Source organism: Meles meles, chromosome 1, assembly GCF_922984935.1.
Source record: "Meles meles chromosome 1, mMelMel3.1 paternal haplotype, whole genome shotgun sequence".
Taxonomy (NCBI): Eukaryota; Metazoa; Chordata; class Mammalia; order Carnivora; family Mustelidae; genus Meles; species Meles meles.
The window spans coordinates 211,716,578-211,734,842 of NC_060066.1; the positions used below are offsets into that span (position 1 = coordinate 211,716,578).

The 18,265-nt window shown below is 41.7% G+C and overlaps 1 protein-coding gene across 2 annotated transcripts; it reads left to right on the forward strand.

Annotated features, from left to right (window-relative positions):
• The first annotated feature begins 4,645 nt into the window (after window positions 1–4,645).
• Window positions 4,646–17,658, forward strand: TNFRSF9 (TNF receptor superfamily member 9). 2 transcript variants are annotated; one of them, XM_046020520.1, is made up of 8 exons: window positions 4,646–4,730; window positions 5,407–5,576; window positions 6,315–6,422; window positions 6,843–6,980; window positions 7,417–7,483; window positions 10,004–10,131; window positions 10,651–10,785; window positions 17,487–17,658. In XM_046020520.1, exons 2-8 carry the CDS (start codon window positions 5,462–5,464, stop codon window positions 17,573–17,575), a joined length of 780 nt encoding a protein of 259 aa, XP_045876476.1. In that variant the 5' UTR covers window positions 4,646–4,730; window positions 5,407–5,461; the 3' UTR covers window positions 17,576–17,658. The 2 variants fall into 2 exon arrangements, with proteins under 2 accessions (XP_045876476.1, XP_045876483.1); XM_046020527.1 differs by having other exon boundaries at window positions 10,004–10,089.
• The last annotated feature ends 607 nt before the right edge of the window (window positions 17,659–18,265 follow it).

The following is an 18,265-nucleotide window of genomic DNA, read 5'->3' on the forward strand; positions in this document are numbered from 1 at the left end:
ATCACAAGTAGGCAGAGAGGCAGGCAGAGAGAGGGGGGAAGCAGGGTTCCTGCCGAACAGAGAGCCCGATGCAGGACTTGATACCAGGACCCTGAGATCATGACCTGAGCCGAAGGCAGAGGCTTAACCCACTGAGTCACCCAGGCGCCCCAGCAAGTTGGCCATTTAAGTATTTGCTGAGTAGATTTCAAAACACTTAGTTTCCTCTGTAATCCTTTGTATTGTATTTTACAAACTTAAGAACATTATTCGGTGAGGGGTAAACACAGACAGAGATCACAGGATGAAAGGGCACCGCACACAAAAAACGTTAAGAATCCTTGTCAAGAGCATGAACTCCAGAGCCAACCAGCCAGGTGAACCCTTTCTCTGCTCCTTACCAGCCTGGTGGCACTGGACAGGTTACCCAGCTTCTCTGTGCCAAGTTTTCTCATCTGTAAAGTAAGGACAAAGGCTATTGGAAGGTATAATCGGGAAAACGATGTAAACATGTAGGATAATGCCTCACAGGGAGTAAGCACTCTGTAAACGTCAGCCATCGGCAGAAAAGCATCTTACGGGAGACCCAAGGAAGGGAAGGGTCCAGGGTAGGTGGGAGTGCGCATACCAGAATGATTTCCCAAGGGAGAGAGAGAAAGAAAAGGTTAGGGCATGAGAGGGTAGATGAGCTATGAGACTGGAGTTAACAAACTCATTCATTCTTGTCCTCATTCATTCATTCAATAAAGGTTTCTTAAATGCCTGCCACGTGACTCTCAATGCTTTCGCTAACACTTGTGGAGTCTGGAGCAGGAGTAGAAATGGAACTCACATACCATATGTCTGAATAGTTAACAGTGGCAAATCAAGCTAAAGATGTGTTAAATGTGTTCTGTTTTTCTACTCCAACAGAGATGTCTTCAAAATAGCAATAGTAATTGTTTTTATGTCACAAAGTTGGGGAAATGCCAGTGATAACCGAATTTAATTATTGCAGTTAACTGAATGCACTTGGATGATCTGGGAATGTTTAAATAGGTGGTAAAGACATAATTCATAAGTTTTATGTATTTGCTCCATAAAATTTTCTTTTTTCTTGCCTTTATTTCATTTGTTGTAATTGAGAAATTCACATAATTTGTGTCTTGTCAACAGGGCTGACAAAAGAGTAAAAAACCGTATAATTGTACTCAAAGCATACAGAATTTATATGCATGCAATGTAAAATGTAAATGTAAATAGAACTTTTTCAAATAAAATTATTTTTCATGTTTGTTTTTAAAAGTTACTCTACTAAAAGCTTTAAAATTATCTATTAAAATAAAAAAAAGGTAATTGATAAATACCAAATAGCCAAAATTATTTCAATGTATCTGAGGCTTTTTATTTTTTGAAATGTAATTAAGTTTCATTAAATTTTTTTTTTTGAAAGAAAGCGTGTGAGTGGGGTGAGGGTGGGGAGGGGGAGAGGGAGAGAGAATCGCAAGCAGGCTCCGCACTCAGCGTGGAGCCCAATGCACAGCTCGTTCTCATGACCTGAGATCATGACCTGAGCCGAAATCAAGAGTTAGGCACTCAAGAGACTGAGCAATCTAGGTACCCCTATTTGTTTATTTATTTAAGTGATCTCTGCACCCAACATGGGACTTGAACTCATGACCCCGAGATTAAGAGTCACATTCTGTACAGACTGTACAGGCGCCCCCAACCCTGCAGTTCTTATATTACTTACTCTGCATATACATATTTAAAAGTAATATGAATTAATATTGCAAAGGGTTCCTCAGACTTCATGTGCAACTGTTATGAATGCCACACTAATCCACAAGAACTCCCAGAACCGCAAACAGGAACATTAATAGGATCAAGAAGATGGACACTTGGGACTTCCGGAAACTCTACTTGCCATAAAATTCTTGCAGCATATTAGGTTACAGGAGAATCTGTTGCATCCCAGGTATTGCAAAAACAATAGATTACACGAGAATCTATTATACTCCAAGGATGTGGCTGACTAATTTGCCTTTCCCAGCTGCCGCGCTCTGGGGCTCACACGGTGCCTGCCACTCCGAGGCCACAGCCCAGTACAGAGATGCTATCACCGTGTGTTTCTAGGCCATAGACCAAGAGCCACGCTTACCTTTGGTTAGTGTGGATAGCACGTGTCTCAGGGTAACTACTAAATTTACCTTAGCTTCCTGTGATGATTTTATCAAACAAGAGTATGTTAAATGAACAGTATACAACTCTTTAAGCCCTTGAATGGAACTGTGCATAGCCTTCAGCAGACTGTGAAGCAGTTGGCTTTGTGTAACACAGGCCAGTGAACTAATCTTGAGAATCTTTCCTCTCAGTAAAGACTTTTATGTCACTAGCCCTGCCTGAAAAAGTGAGTTAATTACTGTGCTGGGAAATGACAGACGTCACTTTCAGAGGAGGTAATGTCTCCGCCCACAGACCATCCAAAAGGTAGATTAGTAAGTAACATTTAGTTAAATGAAAATAAAGTCCAGTTAAATGTCACACGGCAAAGTTAAACAGAGGACCACATGTAAATGAGGAGGCACCTTGGTTAGATGGGTGACTTTGAAAGTGTTAGGTGATCAGCAATGTCATTTTTAAATGGTATGAAACTCTTACATGGGGCCAATTCTCCCGAAACCAGTGGAGGAGATCCCATAATTATCACAGGTAAAGTGACTCTCCGAGGACTCTCAGAATTTGGGAATAAGTTCTGTGGACGATCCATGCATTTTCCTTCTCTTTGGCTATTTGCCCTGGTTCCCTTACTGATCACCAGCCTGGGAGCTAGGGAAGGGAAATTTTAAAGCAGTAAGTCTTGTAATAACAGCCACCATTTCCTTGAGACCTACGTGCCAGGTGTCTTTTGGATGAGTCTATGGATGTGGAATGTCCAGAGCAGGTAAATTCATAGAGACAAAAAGCATTTGCTTTTTGGTCAAGGTTGGGGTGCAGTGGGGAGTGGCTGCTCATGGGTATCTCTGGGGAGTGATGAAAATGTTCTGGAATGATATCCTGATGATAGTTGTACAACATAGTGAGTATCAGTGAATTCTGTGAAACAAGCACTTTAAAATTATAAATTTATGTCGTGTGAGTTATATCTTAATTTTTTAAAATATTTTATTTATTTGACAGAGAGAAATCACAACCAGGCAGAGAGGCAGGCAGAGAGAGAGAGGAAGGGAAGCAGGCTCCCCGCGGAGCAGAGAGCCCGATGTGGGGCTTGATCCCAGGACCCTGGGATCATGACCTGAGCCGAAGGCAGAGGCTTTTAACCCACTGAGCCACCCAGGCGCCCCCATATCTTAATTTTTTTAAAGGTGACTTCGGGTGAGGTCCCAGTAGTCCGGATAGTGGGCTATAGGATCTAGGTTTCCTTTAGTGGACAACAGGGAGCCACTGAAAATCTCTAAGGAGGACCGTGGCATGATAGGGGTGGAAACATGTAAAGTGCTTACCGCAGAGCAAGTGTTTAATAAACATTAGCTCCCTCCTCCCCTCTCTTCCTCCCCAATTTGACACTAAGCCCTAGAGTGTCTCCTGGGAGAAAATAGGTCTTTCTGTTTGGATCCTAACGGAAAGCCACCTGATTTAGTTGAAACCACTCTTGTTATAGTTTCCCTGGTTGTCTTCCTAAGGATGTCCTAGCCTCTCAATGCTGGACAGGTTCATCCTAGTGTCCCTAGAGCGTCTTCCTCCTCTTCCTCCCTCCTCCTCTCTTTCTCCTGCACTCCTCTTCCTCTTCTTCTTCCTTTTCTATTTTTTTTAAGTTTTTATTTGTTTACTTAAGCAATCTCTACACCTTACATGGGGCTTGAACTCAGGACCCCGAGATCCAGAGTCGTATACCCTTCCAACTGACCCAGCCAGGCGCTCCTTCTTCTCCCCCGACCTTTTAAAATTGAAACAATGGTTTTCTTTAAAACAAAACAAAACAAAACCTTGTAGATCTCAACTTTATCCAAACCCATTCACCATATAAGTTCTATGTCTTCCTTGTCTCCACTTCTCTTCATTTCTCCCTTCTTCCCCCCCTCACCCACAGAGCAAGGAGCTCAGTAGAGCTCTGGTTACCGTGGGTTCCAATCCCGGCTCCCCATCCTGCTGATTATCTGGCTAGATTCATAGGCACAATGTTCTCATTTGCATAATGCTACTCTAATGATAATGATAATGTCAAATCCTGGGGTTCTTTTGAGGATAGTATTCATTTAAGTGCTTACTACAGTGATGCCTGGTACATCAGCGGCCCCAGTGGTTATGGCTAGAGCATCATATTATGATAGGGCAGGGGGTAGGCTATGGCAAAAGTACGGACATTTCTTTAGACGTGGATTTCATCCCTCAAATCTCAAATATGCGTAGGACGCATGAAAGTCTTGGACAAGGACTGAAAGACAACATCCCTGTCCCAAAGCCATCTGAGAGATATCCTCATAGTACATAGCTGCTTCCAAGAAATGGTTTTTAAGAGCCATTATCAAGGGAGGGTGGGGGCTCTGGGGATTTTGGGGTCAGCAAACATCAAATGGGCGACCTCACAGAGTCGCGTTGGGGATTTCCCATGAGGCCCCGCCCCCCGCTGAGTCACCAAACCCCTGTGTTTGACTTGCAGAGAATGAGAGACAGAACCTCACTGCTCTGAAGTTCAAGGAGTGGAAAGTTCTTCACCAGCCCTGAGACCTCAAGGTTTGTCCATTTGGGCCAGTCGGGGGAACGGAGTTGGGGTAAGGACAGACGCTTTATTCCGTTTCTCCATGTCTAAGCTTTTTGCCCTTCTAATTTCTAATAAGTTTTATTCCATAACCTATTAAATAAAGATTAAGCACCTGGCCTAAGGAGATTTCTTCCTTCTTAGTTCTGTTACTATATGAGCTTCAAATCTCAAAATGGGCAAATATATGCCAATTAAGAAAATGTGATCATGAGTTGAGCAGAGCGGTGCTTCAGCGTTTTAACAACTGGGTGTTGTTCTGACAACGGGAAAAGAGTAATGAGATATCACCCCACCGAGCGCAACTGTTAGATAGGACTGACAGATTGCCCTTTGAAGAACCCTGTCTCGGAGCCAGCAAACAGCTGGCATTGTTGAAATCTGGAAGAAATGCTAAGTGTCTATGAAAGTCCCCAAAAATTCTTGTTACTGTTATTTCTCCATTTGGGCAAAACATGTTGGAGAGTGCATGCTTAGATTTTGGCAAACCTGCACAAAGCTGCGTGTATAGTCAGGTTTGTCTTATCATAGAACTGTCCATGCATTTGCCAGCTTTTTCACCATCTCCCATCATTAATTGTTTCTGAAAATCCCCGAGTTATCTTGTGGACGGCATAGGTAATGGTTGAAATGTAGATAATCCTAAAAGGAGAAACCACCTCATTCTTGGAAATTTTTACCTTTTGCAGACTAGTATTCGTGAAACCAGCTACTCTCGGAATTTTCTTTGGTCGTACCCTATCTATGCAAGATTTCACCATGAGCAGTGGCTGTTACAACATCGTGGCTGCTGTGTTATTGGTCATGAATTTTGAGAGGACAAGATCAATACAGGATTCCTGTAGTAAATGCCCAGCTGGTAAGAACCAAATTAACATGTGTGTTTGATCTGTTCTGTTGAACTCATGGTTCAGGTAGTCTAGTAGTCAGGGTTACTAAGTTCTGTTTTGATTTTTTTTTTTATCCATTCATTTACAAGTATTTCTTGGATGCTGCATCTTGGCTGTGTGAACGTAGTCGTGTCACTTAATCCCCTGTGCCCCAGCTTTGGGATCTGGGGATAATGAACGATCCTATCTTATAGCTCTGCTGGGAGGGTCCTATGCGAGGTTCTGAGCAGTGCATGGCACAGGGCAAGACCTCAGGAAATGTCAGCCTTATCTGTGAGGACCTGTGCTCAGCCTGGGGAGCACAGCAGGGATTAAGAAGGGGTAGGGGGCTTCGCAGAGTAGGGAGAAGCAGACACTTGTACATTTTAGTATCCTGATGAAGGGTGCTGATCTCCTGAATCCCGTCATAGGGATCTCCTGGATCAATCAAGAGAAATTCATTTTTGTTCAATAGTTAAAGGAAACAGTTTTCTTTTTTTTGGCTTATTGCACTATCTATACTTGGTTATTTATAATTCTGTGGCTATGCTAAGGGAAATCTTGCAAAAGCGTAATTATAATTATAAAAGTCAATCAAAATAAAGTGTATCACCGTGCCACCTAGAAACTAATCATTGTTTCTTACTCTAGTTTTCTTGTGAACTTCAGAATGCTTCGGGCGATGACTGTGCATTGTCAAACAGTGTACTTATTATCTACCTTCTTAGGTACTTTCTGTGGGAAAAGCGGGGGTCAGATCTGCATTCCTTGTCCTCCACATAGTTTCTCCAGCACCAGTGGACAAAAGTCCTGTGTCATATGCAGGCGGTGTGAAGGTATGATTTAAAAGATGTATGTTGATCCAGACATGTGTCGGAATGACAGGTTTTTGTTCCCTAGTGTGTTGACCTCTCTGGAGAATGTAAAGCGTTAACAGGTTCCTCTATTAGAAGGCAGGTCCAGTAAAATGATCTGCTGTAAAAGCAATAATCTGCAGATTGACCTTTTAAATATTAGAGAACACGCTCATTTGATGAGAAAGAAGTGTTTAATTAGGAAAATATAAAAATGTCTTCTGTAGAAATTTAAAAATGAACTTTATACTTTAAGGTCAACAAGAACATTGTAGGAGTGAGCATGGTTTTTGTGGGGGAGGGTTGTTTTTCTTTTTTTTTTGGCATGATTTTTACTGCAGAACATCAATTTGCTTCCTGGAGTCAGAGGTCAAGTGTAATATAACTTGGGAAATTTTGTAGGTGTTTTCAGGACCAAGAAGGTGTGTTCCCCCTTCAGCGATGCAGAATGTGAGTGCGTCCCGGGATTCCACTGCTTGGGGACAGGGTGTGCCCTGTGTGAACCGGATTGTAAACAAGGTCAAGAATTAGCCAAGGAGGGTAGGTTTGCTCTTCTTCAATCTCGGACAAGTTTGCTTATCTAGACATGTGTCATGAGTTGAGGTCTCGGTCCTTTGACTATAAAGTAACACATAGATGGCTAGAACCTTAAAGTAACATGCAATGAACCACTGAGTCGAGCATATATTTACAAAATTATTTTTCGATCAAAGGAAATAATTTGAAACCACAACATTTTTTTTCACCAGGATCATGGATTTTCATACATTTCATACATTTATACACAATAGTCTATGTACGATTAGAACAACAACTTTAGTTATCTTGGGGTTTCATTTCCAGAGGCATTGTTGAACAGACTGTGGTGATTGTATTGGTCATGACTTTATTATTGTGTGATTATGTTCATCACAGGAAAAGTTATGAAATCTTAAAAATATTCTCCTTTTTAATTGTTGCTTTAATTTTTATGCAGGTTGTAAAGACTGTCGCTTTGGGACGTTTAATGATCAGAAACGTGGCAGCTGTCAACCCTGGACAAAGTACATATAATTTCCTTTTGCTTTCAAAATAGAGAATCTGGGTTAACCTTTTTGGTTTATGTATCGATTTTTTATGAAGTTATTTTTTTAAGATTTGTTTATTTGTCAGAGAGAGAGAGAGAGAGCACAAGCAGGGAGAATGGAAGGCCGAAGGAGAAGCAGGCTTCCCGTGAGTAAGGAGCCTGACTAGGACCTCAATCCCAGGACCCTGGGATCATGACCTGCGTGGAGGGAAGACGCTTGATTGACTGAGCCACCAAGGTGTCCCTGGGTTAACATTTTTAAAGACAAAGAATGTTATCACTGAAGTTTTAAAAAAAATCTGCCTGGGTGCTGGCTGGTGTCAGTCAGTGGAACGTGTGACTCTTGATCTCAGGGTCCTGAATTCCAGCCCCACGTGGAGGTGGAAACCACTTAAATCTGTCAAGTACAGGCATAGAACCGCATACGAATAGGCAGCGTGTGAACAGTATGAGATTGTAGTACTTGGATGCACAGAGTGAGCAGTTTCTCCAGAAATAATGCCCAGAGCACTTAGCTCAAATTTGCTGGAACTTCGCTACCGTCTGCCCCAGCTGTTCCGTTCTGTTTCCTTCCAATCTCCTTGCTGCCTCTTGCTCTTCCTCACTGATCACTCAGCCCGTCTTCACGGGTGCAAAGCCAGCACCGAGAGTGATCCAAGAAGGGTAAACTATGTTTTCTACCCTCAAAACCCCAACCCCTACTTGGGCAAACAAGACCATCACCGAAGGAAAACAGCCAACAGCACCCATGGAAATATGCCTGTTGACTGACCTGCGTGATCAGGAGCAGAGTACTCAGAGCGTGGCCTGAGAACAGGTGCTGGTACACGGACAGTACGCGGTGTCTGTGGCAGGAACACGAAACACTCTGAGACTGAGCGTTTAGAAGTGTGTAAGGCAGCTGGCAGGGTCGTGTCTGTCTGTCAACTCACAACGATTGAGGTCTTGTATTTTGTATGCCTTCGTTCTGTTTTTCCTTCGATTTTCTTACTAGAAAATCATTTTGATTATTATTTTACATTTCGATCCTTAGGTTTTACAGAAATATTGGTTTGTACAGGTTGGGAACTTTTTTTTTTTTTTAAAGATTTTATTTATTTATTTGACAGACAGAGATCACAAGTAGACAGAGAGAGGCAGAGAGAGGAAGGGAAGCAGGCTCCCTGCCTAGCAGAGAGCCCAATGTGGGGCTCGATCCCAGGATCCTAGGATCATGACCTGAGCCGAAGGCAGAGGCTTTAACCCACTGAGCCACCCAGGCGCCCCGGGAAAGTTTTTTTTTTTAAGGTCTTTTAACACAAATAGTTCAGAGAAGTCAATGAGTCTGCATGGAAAGTGGGATTGAACTGGTTTTAGAGGAAGCGTGGGTTTGCATTAGGTAACAGGATGAGGGAAGGACATGGGACAATGATGATGGTAAGCGTCGGTGACGGTGATGGCGGGGATAATGGGGATGGTGGCGGTGGTCACGGTGATGATAGCGACCATTTATGGGATGTGTGGATCTGGGTTCATAAAGTCCAGCCCCTGCAAGAGTGTCCCTGGGACCATTCATTTACTTTTCACAACATCCTCGGGAGTAAATGTACCTTCTCTTACAGATGAGAAAACAGGCTTAGAGAAATTTTCTTAACCTGCCCATGGTCATTCTGCACAGGGAAAGACTCCGCCCTCAAACCCACGTCTGTGTGATGCCAACACATCATAGGGTTAGGAACTCCTGACCCTTATGCTAGGTTGTCTGTCCTTCATATATGCCAGAGACGGTCAAATATGCTTAAGAAACTAAGGGCGAGGGGCGCCTGGTTGCCTCAGTGGATTAAAGCCTCTGCCTTCGGCTCAGGTCATGATCCCAGGGTCCTGGGATGGAGCCCCGCATCGGGCTCTCTGCTCAGCACGGAGCCTGCTTCCTTCTCTCTCTCTGCCTGCCTCTCTGCCTATTTGTGATCTCTGTCAAATAAATAAATAAAATCTTTTTTAAAAAAAAGAAAGAAAAAAGAAATTAAGGGCGAGGGGTCCTGGGTGGCTCAGTGGGTTAAGCCTCTGCCTTCGGCTTGGGTCATGGTCTCAGGGTCCTGGGATCGAGCCCCACATCGAGCCCCGCCCTGCCTGCCTCTCTGTGTACTTGTGATCTCTCTCTCTCTGTCAAATAAATAAATAAAATCTTTAAAAAGATTTTAAACAAAAAGCCATCTATAAAGAAATTGAGGGTGAGAGACTAGCCAGACAAAACAGTCTGGGGACAGTTGTGGGACAGGGCTCCCCAGCCTGGGAAGAAAGGAGAATCCAGTTAGTTGGGTAGAATAGGGTGAATTATGGAACTGTGAAAGCTGGAGGAAACGAGCCAGCTAAGTATGTTTTCCATAATATCCTTATACCCAGACCCACACATCTTTGTCACCAGGCTACTTTATTGGATGGAAAATGTCAATATTTTTCATTAGAATGACCTGTACCTAAATTAATTATTTGCACTCTTTTCATTGGGCGGTCTAAGCTGTTCCTTGGATGGAAAGTCTGTACTTGTGAATGGGACGAAGGAAAATGATGCAGTATGCGGACCAGCGCTGGCTGACTCCCCAGGTACAACCTCTGCCGCCATGCCTGCCCCTGCAGGAGACCCAGGTAGCTGGTTCATTGTTATCAAACCCGAGTGGGTGTATTATGGCTATTCTGTTTGGAATTTATATCACCCCAGTACCGTGATGCCTCACGTCTCTGCCTACAATGGGCACCTCCTGCATGCTTTCCTTCTTTCATTCTGGCATCAAGAAACTTATCAAATTTTTTCAAGTGTTTGTCATGCAATCTGAGATGCACGTTAGTAATCAGAACAAGGTGAAACGACCCAGACAAACACTACACCTTTGATAATGTCAAATTAAGGGGATTACAGAGTCTCATATTTCCCATACTCTAGAGAGGCCAAGCCACTTAATTTTTGTGGGCCTCTGGAACAAAATATATTTAGGGTATTTTTTTTAAGTTTTCTTATATGCGGGGAAGTTTATTAAGTTACTGGTTAGAGATGCTCAAGGCACCACTTCTCCTTGTGACTAGGGATTTACCAATGTAACTATAAATATACGCATCTTTGCAAAACTATGTCTCTGCATGCATTTCTCCTTTTGCTCTTTTTTAAAGGTCATGCCCCCCAGGTCATCGTCGTCTTCCTTGCACTGACATCGGCCGCTGCGCTGTTCCTGGTGTTGTTTCTAGTGCTCCGTTTCTCTGTCCTTAAACGTGGCAGAAAGAAACTCCTGTATATATTCAAACCATGTAAGACCAATATACGCGTATTCGGTATGAGCTCTTTTGAGGCAAAACTTTTTACGGTAGAAAGGAAAAGATCTTTTTTTCGGTTAGTATAGCACAGAGGTTATCAAGGAAAGACAGTTTTGTCACCAAGGGGACATTTGGTAATATCTGGAGACAGTTTTGGTGGTCCCAACCTTGGGGGTGTGGAGGGCATCTAGTAAAAGGAGTCGGAGATGCTGCTTAAACTCTACAATGTACAGGAAAACAGTTACCCCCCCCACCAGCTTTCACCAAAATCTGATTTAAAGAATCATCCTTCCTTCCTTCACCCCCACCTACAATACAAATGCCTTGCCAGAGTGGTGATGAGTAATTAGTGAGTTGCAATGAAGCTGTAATGCATCTTTCAAATATTTTAGACTATTAAAAAAAAACTTTCTATTTTGAAATAATTACAGGTTTTACAGGAAGTTGTAGAGACAGTACGGAAAAGTCTCGGTTGCCGTTGATGGGGGTACATCTTCTGTAACTAGAACACACTACGAAAACCAGGCAGTTGACATTGGCACGTTGTGTGTGTCAAGCTGTACGTCATTTGATCACACAGGTAGACTGGCGTAACCTCCAGCACAACCAATACAGAAGTATTCTCTCCCCACCAGGATCCCCTCCTGCTGGTCCTCCGTGGTCACATCCACTCCCTCCCTGTTCCTCCTGATAGCATAGTCTGTTTTTTCCATCTCTACACTTTAAAAAAAAAAAAGATTTTATTTATTTATTTGTCAGAGACAGAGACAGAGAGGAAGAATGCACAAGCAGGGGGAATGGTAGGCAAAGGGAGAAGCAGACTCTCCACTGAGTAGGGACCCCGAGGCAGGACTCGATCCCAGGATCCTGGGATCATGACCTGAGCTGAAAGCAGACGCTTAATTGACTGAGCCACCCAAGACGTCCCCCATCTCTACACTTTTGTCACTTAGAGAATGTTACATAAATAGAAGTAGGCAATGTATAAGTTGATTATAAGCATGTGACTTTTTCAGATTGTCTTTTTTCACTCAGCTTAATGCCACGGAGATCTCCCAAGGCATGATGTGCTTCAACAGTGGGCTCTATTTTTATTTTCTTTTTTTTTCCTTTTTTCTTTTTTACCACTGACCAGCATTCTGTGGCATCGTTGAACTGACCTCTGTTTGTTTGACCATTCACCAACTAAGGGACATTTTGACTGTTTCCAATTTTTAACTGTTGCATATAAAGCCTTTGTGAATAATCACATACAGGTTATGCGTGGACTTAAGTTTTCACACTGCTAACATAAATGCCCGGGGATGCAATTTCCGGGCCACGTGATTTGTCGTTTTAAGAAACTGCCAAACTATATTCTGGAGGACGTGTACCATTTAACGTTCCAACAGTGGCACATGAGACATCATTTCTCCTCACCCTTGCCATCATTTTCTACAGCCACAGTTTCTTATCCAGCCATTTGAAGAGGAATACAGTGATAGCCCACTGTGGTCATCTGCCTTCCCCTAAGGGTACAATGTCTTTTCACGTACTTTTTTTTTTTTTAAAGGTTTTATTTACTTATTTGAGAGAAAGAGCAAGAGAGCACAAGCAGGGGCAGAGGGAGAGAGGAAGAAGCAGACTGCCTGCTAAGCAGGGAACCCGATGTGGGGCTCGATCCCAGGACCCAGAGATCATGACCTGAGCTGAAGGCAGAGGCTTAACCCACTGAGCCACCCAGGCATCTCTCCCGTACTTATCTTCCATCCGTGTATTTTCCCCAGTGAAATGTTCCTCCATGTCTTTGGTCTGTCTTCTAATTAGACTGTTGTTGATTTTACTGTTGACGTTGGAGAGTTCTTGGTACCTGCTAGATGAGTCCCTCAGCCCATGCGTGGTTTGCATTTCTGCCCACTCTGTAGCTCGACTTTCCCTCCTCTTCATGGAGTCTTCTGCAGAGAAAAAGGTTTTAATTTTGGTAAAGTACAATTTGCCAGGTGTTTTTGTTTTTTAGATTTATTTATTTATTTATTTCACAGACAGATCACAAGTAGGCAGAGAGGCAGGCAGAGAGAGAGGGAGAGGAGGAAGCAGGCTCCCCGCCGAGCAGAGAGCCGGATGCGGGGCTCGATCCCAGGACCCTGAGATCATCACCTGAGCCGAAGGCAGAGGCTTTAACCCACTGCCACCCAGGCACCCACCCCCCCTTTTTTTTTCCATTTATGGAGTCATGTCTGAGAACTCTTCAAGTCCTGGATTGCAAAGATTTTTATTTTGTCCCGTGTCATCCTCTAGACGTTTTACATTTAAATCTGTGGTTTAGTTTTATCTAAGTGTTGCATAAGGTGTGAGAGGTAGGTCAAGAATTTTTTTTTTCTATGGATGTCCAGTGTTCTGGCATCATTTGCTGAAAACATCATCCTTCCTTCATTGAATCGTTTTTGTGGCTTTCTCAAAAAACAGTTAGTTATGCTGCTGCGGGGGCTATTGCTGGTTTTCCCCTCTTGTTCCACTGATCTGGGTGTTTATTCTCTGCGGGTACCACACTGTCTTGATTACTGTGACCATAAAACAGGTCTTGAAATTATGTAGAGGCTAGGAGGCTTTCTCCCACTTCATTCTTCTTTTTCAAAATTGTTTTGGCTATTCTAGTTGCTTTGCACTTCCAGATAAATTTTAGGATAATCTTGTCTGTAACTACAAAAAGTCAGCTGGGAGTCTGAGAGCAACTGTGGTAAATCTGTATATTAGTTTAGTGAGAAAGGATGTCTTTACTATGTTAAGTATTTATGTAAAGACATTTCTTTTATTTCTTTTTCCTTTATTTCTTTCATCAGCATTTTGTGGTTTTCAGCACACCAATCCTCTACGTATTTTGTTAAATTTCGGCTTTAGCATGTAAACTAAAAAAAAAAATTCCAAGTGGTATTTTATCTTAAATTTTTGTTTCCACCCATTCATTGTTATTCTCTGGGTATATCTGCTGTTCACAGATTGATCTTGTATTCTGTGATTTTGCTGAACTCACTTATTAGTTCTAGGAGAGTGTTGTAAATTCTTTGGGATTTTACATGGACTATAATGTCATCTGCAAATAGAGACAGTATCTTTGTTTCCTTTCCAATCGGCATTTCTTTTATTTTTTTTTCTTGACTTACTGTGCTGACTAGAACTTCAAGCACCAGTCGAATAAGATTGAATATCCTTATTGGACAGGACAGGGATTGAATATCCCCACCTCGCTTCTACTCTTAGGGAAAAAGCATCCAGTCTTTTGCCAGTAAGTATGTTGTAAGCTACCGGTTTTTAGTAGATCTTCTTTACCAAGTTGAGGAAGTCCTTCCTCTATTTCTAGTTTTCTAATATTTTTGTGAAATCATGAATGAGTGTTTAATTTTGTCATATGCTTTTTCTGCATCAATTGATATGATCATGTGACTTCTCCTCATCCGCCTAAGATGGAGGATTTCATAGATTCATTTTTGAATATTAAATCAGCTGGACTAAATTTCACTTGGTTATGGTATATAATCCTTTTTATATACTGCTTAACTCTATTACCTAATATTTTGTTAAGAATTTTAATAGCTATATTCATGAAGGATAGCAGTCTGTGGTTTTCTTTTCTAGAATTGTCTTTGTCTTATTTTGGTATCAGAGTAATACTGGCTTCCTGAAATAAGTTGGGATGTGTTCCTTCTCTATTTTCTGGAAGAGATTGTGTAGACTGGTCTTAATTCTTCTTTAGGTAGTTGGTAGAATTCTCTAGTGAAACTGTCTGGACCCAAAGACTTTCTTTTTGGAGATTTTTTAATTACAAAATCAATTTCCTTAATAATTACAGGACTATTCAGGTTATTCATAGTGAGCGAGTTGTGATTGTTCATATGTTTTAAGGAATTGGTCCATTGCCTCTAAGCTGTGAAATGTATGTGTTTAAGTTATTCATAGTATTCCCTTATTATTTACTTCATTCTCCAAATATAATTGTGGACTTGTGTGTTCTCCTTTTCAGTTTTATCAGGTTTAGCTTTATCTATTTTGCAGCTTGATTGTCTGAGGTACACACAGTTAGTATTGCCAAATACTGGGTAAATCTGGTCTTCTGGGTAAAGAGACTTCTTTAAAATTACAAAAGTTCCCTCTCCATGCTGATCATTTTTTTTTTGCTCTGAAATCTACTTTATCTTATATTAATATAGCCCTGCTTTAAAAAAGTTAATGTATACATGGTTTACCTTTTTGCATTCTTTTGCTTTCAACCTAACTACATTTTATATGTTTTTATAAAGATTTTATTTATTTATTTGAGAGAGGGAAAGAGAGAGAGAGAGAGTACATGCACATGACTGAAGGGAGGGGTAAAAGGAAAGAGAGAGAGAGAATCTCAGACTCCACACTGATTGCAGATCCAGACACAGGGCTTGATCTCATGACCCTGAGATCATGACCTGAGCAGAAACCAAGAGTCAGACCCTTAATCAACTGAGTCACCCAGGTGCCCCCATTTTATATTTGGAGTGAATTTCTTGTAGACAACTTATATCAGTCACTCTACTAATCTCTGCCTTTTAACTGGTATATTTAAGCCATGTATATTAATATAATTATTCATATGTTAGGACTTAAGATACATTTTATTTTTTGTTTTCTGTTTGCTTTCTCTGGTTTTCATTTCTCTGCATTCCTGGGATTACCTGAACATTTTTTAGAAATCCACGTTGATTTACCTATAGTTTTTTTTAATGTATCTCTTTGTATAAATCTTGTAGTTGATGCTCTAGTTATTATACATAATTTATCCATCTACTAGTATAAGCATTGTAACACTTTGAATAAAGTATAAAAATATTACCTCCTTTTGCATCCTTTTAACCTCCTCCAATTTATAGTATACTTATCTTAAATATTACCACTACATGCTTTGAGAACCATATTAGTCACTGTTATAATTTTTGCTTCAGCTGTCAAACATAATTTGGAAAACTCAAGGGAAGGAAAGTTTATTGTATCTACCCATATATTTGTTCATTCCTTTTTTCTTTATTCTTTTCTGATGATCCAGTATTCCTTCTTTTATCATTTCTCTTCTATTTTGAGACTTTCCTTTAGCCATCCTTTTAGGGTGGGCCTTCTGGTGACAAATTCTCTTAAGTTTTCATCTGAGAATGTCTTGATTTCTCCTTCATTCCTGAAAGATATTTTCACCAGGTATTGAATTTGGGCTTCCAGGAGTTGTCACCAGCCCTTCTGGTTAGACGGGCCTGGAAGACATTCTACACAGTAGGTGGGGTTGTGATTCAGCTCCTTGCCTGGACGTGGGCAAACCAGGCACTATGGTGGGCAAAACTCCTTGTTTGAGGGTCTGAGGCAGGCAGATTTGCACCCCATCAACTTCCCTGGTCAGGGTGAGTCCTCGATTTGGCTCTGAAGATAAACAAAGCTTCTGGTTGAGATTGCCAAGATCTGTGTGCTGGTTGCTACAAGCTCCTCTCCCTTCACCACGGTCAGATTTCTAGTGGTTGGACCCTGTTGATTCCCCTACCTTTCCTGTGGTGTGAGAACAGACTGGGTGCTCTCGTAAAGGAACCCCCATGCTGGGAGAAGCTGGTGGTTCCCTTTGAGTTCTCTTTTCCCACTGGAGGAGTCAGGGAGACCTCTCTGTGTGGTGACGCACTGTATCAATGGTAACTGCTTCTCTTAACTTCCTAATACAGTCTGCCTTGGTCTCTGTAGTGCTGAGGTGGGGCTGCTACAGCCTCATCCCCATGTTCTAGGGTTCTGCCAGGGTGTCTTGTTCTTGAATAGTTGTTAGTTGTTCTTCTCATGAAGGAGTCATGTTGCCTTCTTCTGATATTACTCCCCTTGGTTATTTTTTCTTACAGTAAGAAGCATGTGTTTATATATTGAGGCAGGCCCTTTTGCTTTGTTGGGCTATAAAAAAAAATCTGTTTAAGATGAGCAGTTTCTTGGGGCTGGGTGGCTCAGTCAGTTAAGCATCCGACTCTTGATTTCAGTTCAGGTCATGATCTCAGAGCCCTGAGATGGAGCCCACACTAGGTTCCACACTCAAGCACAGAGTGTGCTCGTCCCTCTCCCTCTGCTCTTCCCCCCAGCCCCACTTGCGCGCACACACATGCACACACACACTCTCTCTCTCTCTCTCAAATAAATAAATAAAATCTTTTTTAAAAAGATGAAAAATTGTTCGACAGTAACACAAATACTTCATGCTAACACGTGAAAGGAAACCAGGAAACCAAATCAGTTCTTTAATTGTCGGTAGATGGAAGTAGTGGGAGTATCTTTAATATCTTGGTGCCATAAGCATTTCACTCAAAAGAAACTGTCTAGTGTGTAATGTGAGTAACCCTCAAGATTAAAATCCATACTGCTGAATTGAAACTATGGTTATGTTTGGGATATGACTAATTTTGTGCTATAGTGATTCATGCTTAAGATTTTGGGCCATCGTAGAAAATAAAGAAAATCGCTTTCCAGGACAAGTAAGAGTAAATGGTAAGAAGAAATTGTAAATAATCTTGGGAACAGTTCCTACTTGCTATCATCTTCTCTTATTGACAAACTTGCTCAAACTAGAGTTGAGCATGGTTGCAACTTAGAGATGTCCTGTGACGGTGATTTACGGAAACTAGATGTCCAATGGTTAAAACGAACAGCAAAAGATAAGTTGCTTTTAAATTACTTTTCAGCATTTATGAGACCAGTACAAACTGCCCAAGAGGAAGATGCCTGTAGTTGCCGATTTCCAGAAGAAGAAGAAGGAGAATGTGAGCTGTAAAGCAGAAATCCAAACCTCCACTGGGCCTGTCTTGAGAAGAATCACAGGAGAAACATGACTGATCCCACCATCATATCTTTCGAAATCGAAGACACCATCCTAGATAAGACTCAGGATTACCCCTAAGTTTCCTCAAAATGTTAGCAGATTGGCCTTTAAAAATGTACCCCTTTTAGCACATGTATGGGACAGAGCTGGTGGGAATGGGGAATTTTCTAGATAATGCTTAATAGGCTTCACTAGTTTGTTTTTGAAATCCAAAGAGAATTATGCTTAAAATTACATCATGTAGGCCAATGGTCCGGCTAAAATGACAGGCCAAAATCAATTCCATTTTTTTGAGTGCTAATAGAACATATGACAAAAAGCCATAAGATGCAAGAAATACCCCCAACCAAATTTTCCATTGGTTCAGATATTCAACACAATGAGCTCTCCTGACGTGAGGGGGGAAATTATGACAGTGCCCAGATTTGAGGTCAAGGGAAAAATAGCTCAGACCTTGAGGAAGAGTTTTGGAAAGAGTTCCGATGTCTTTGCACATTTTGTGGTCCCCTCCATCTTCATATCTCTTGCTTTGTCCTGCTCCTCTCTGAACCGGGGCTTACGTTTTGGTTCTTTGTTGTTGTTCAAAGTTTTTTTATTTATTACGGAAGTGTAATTGACAAACAACATTATATCAGTTTCGAG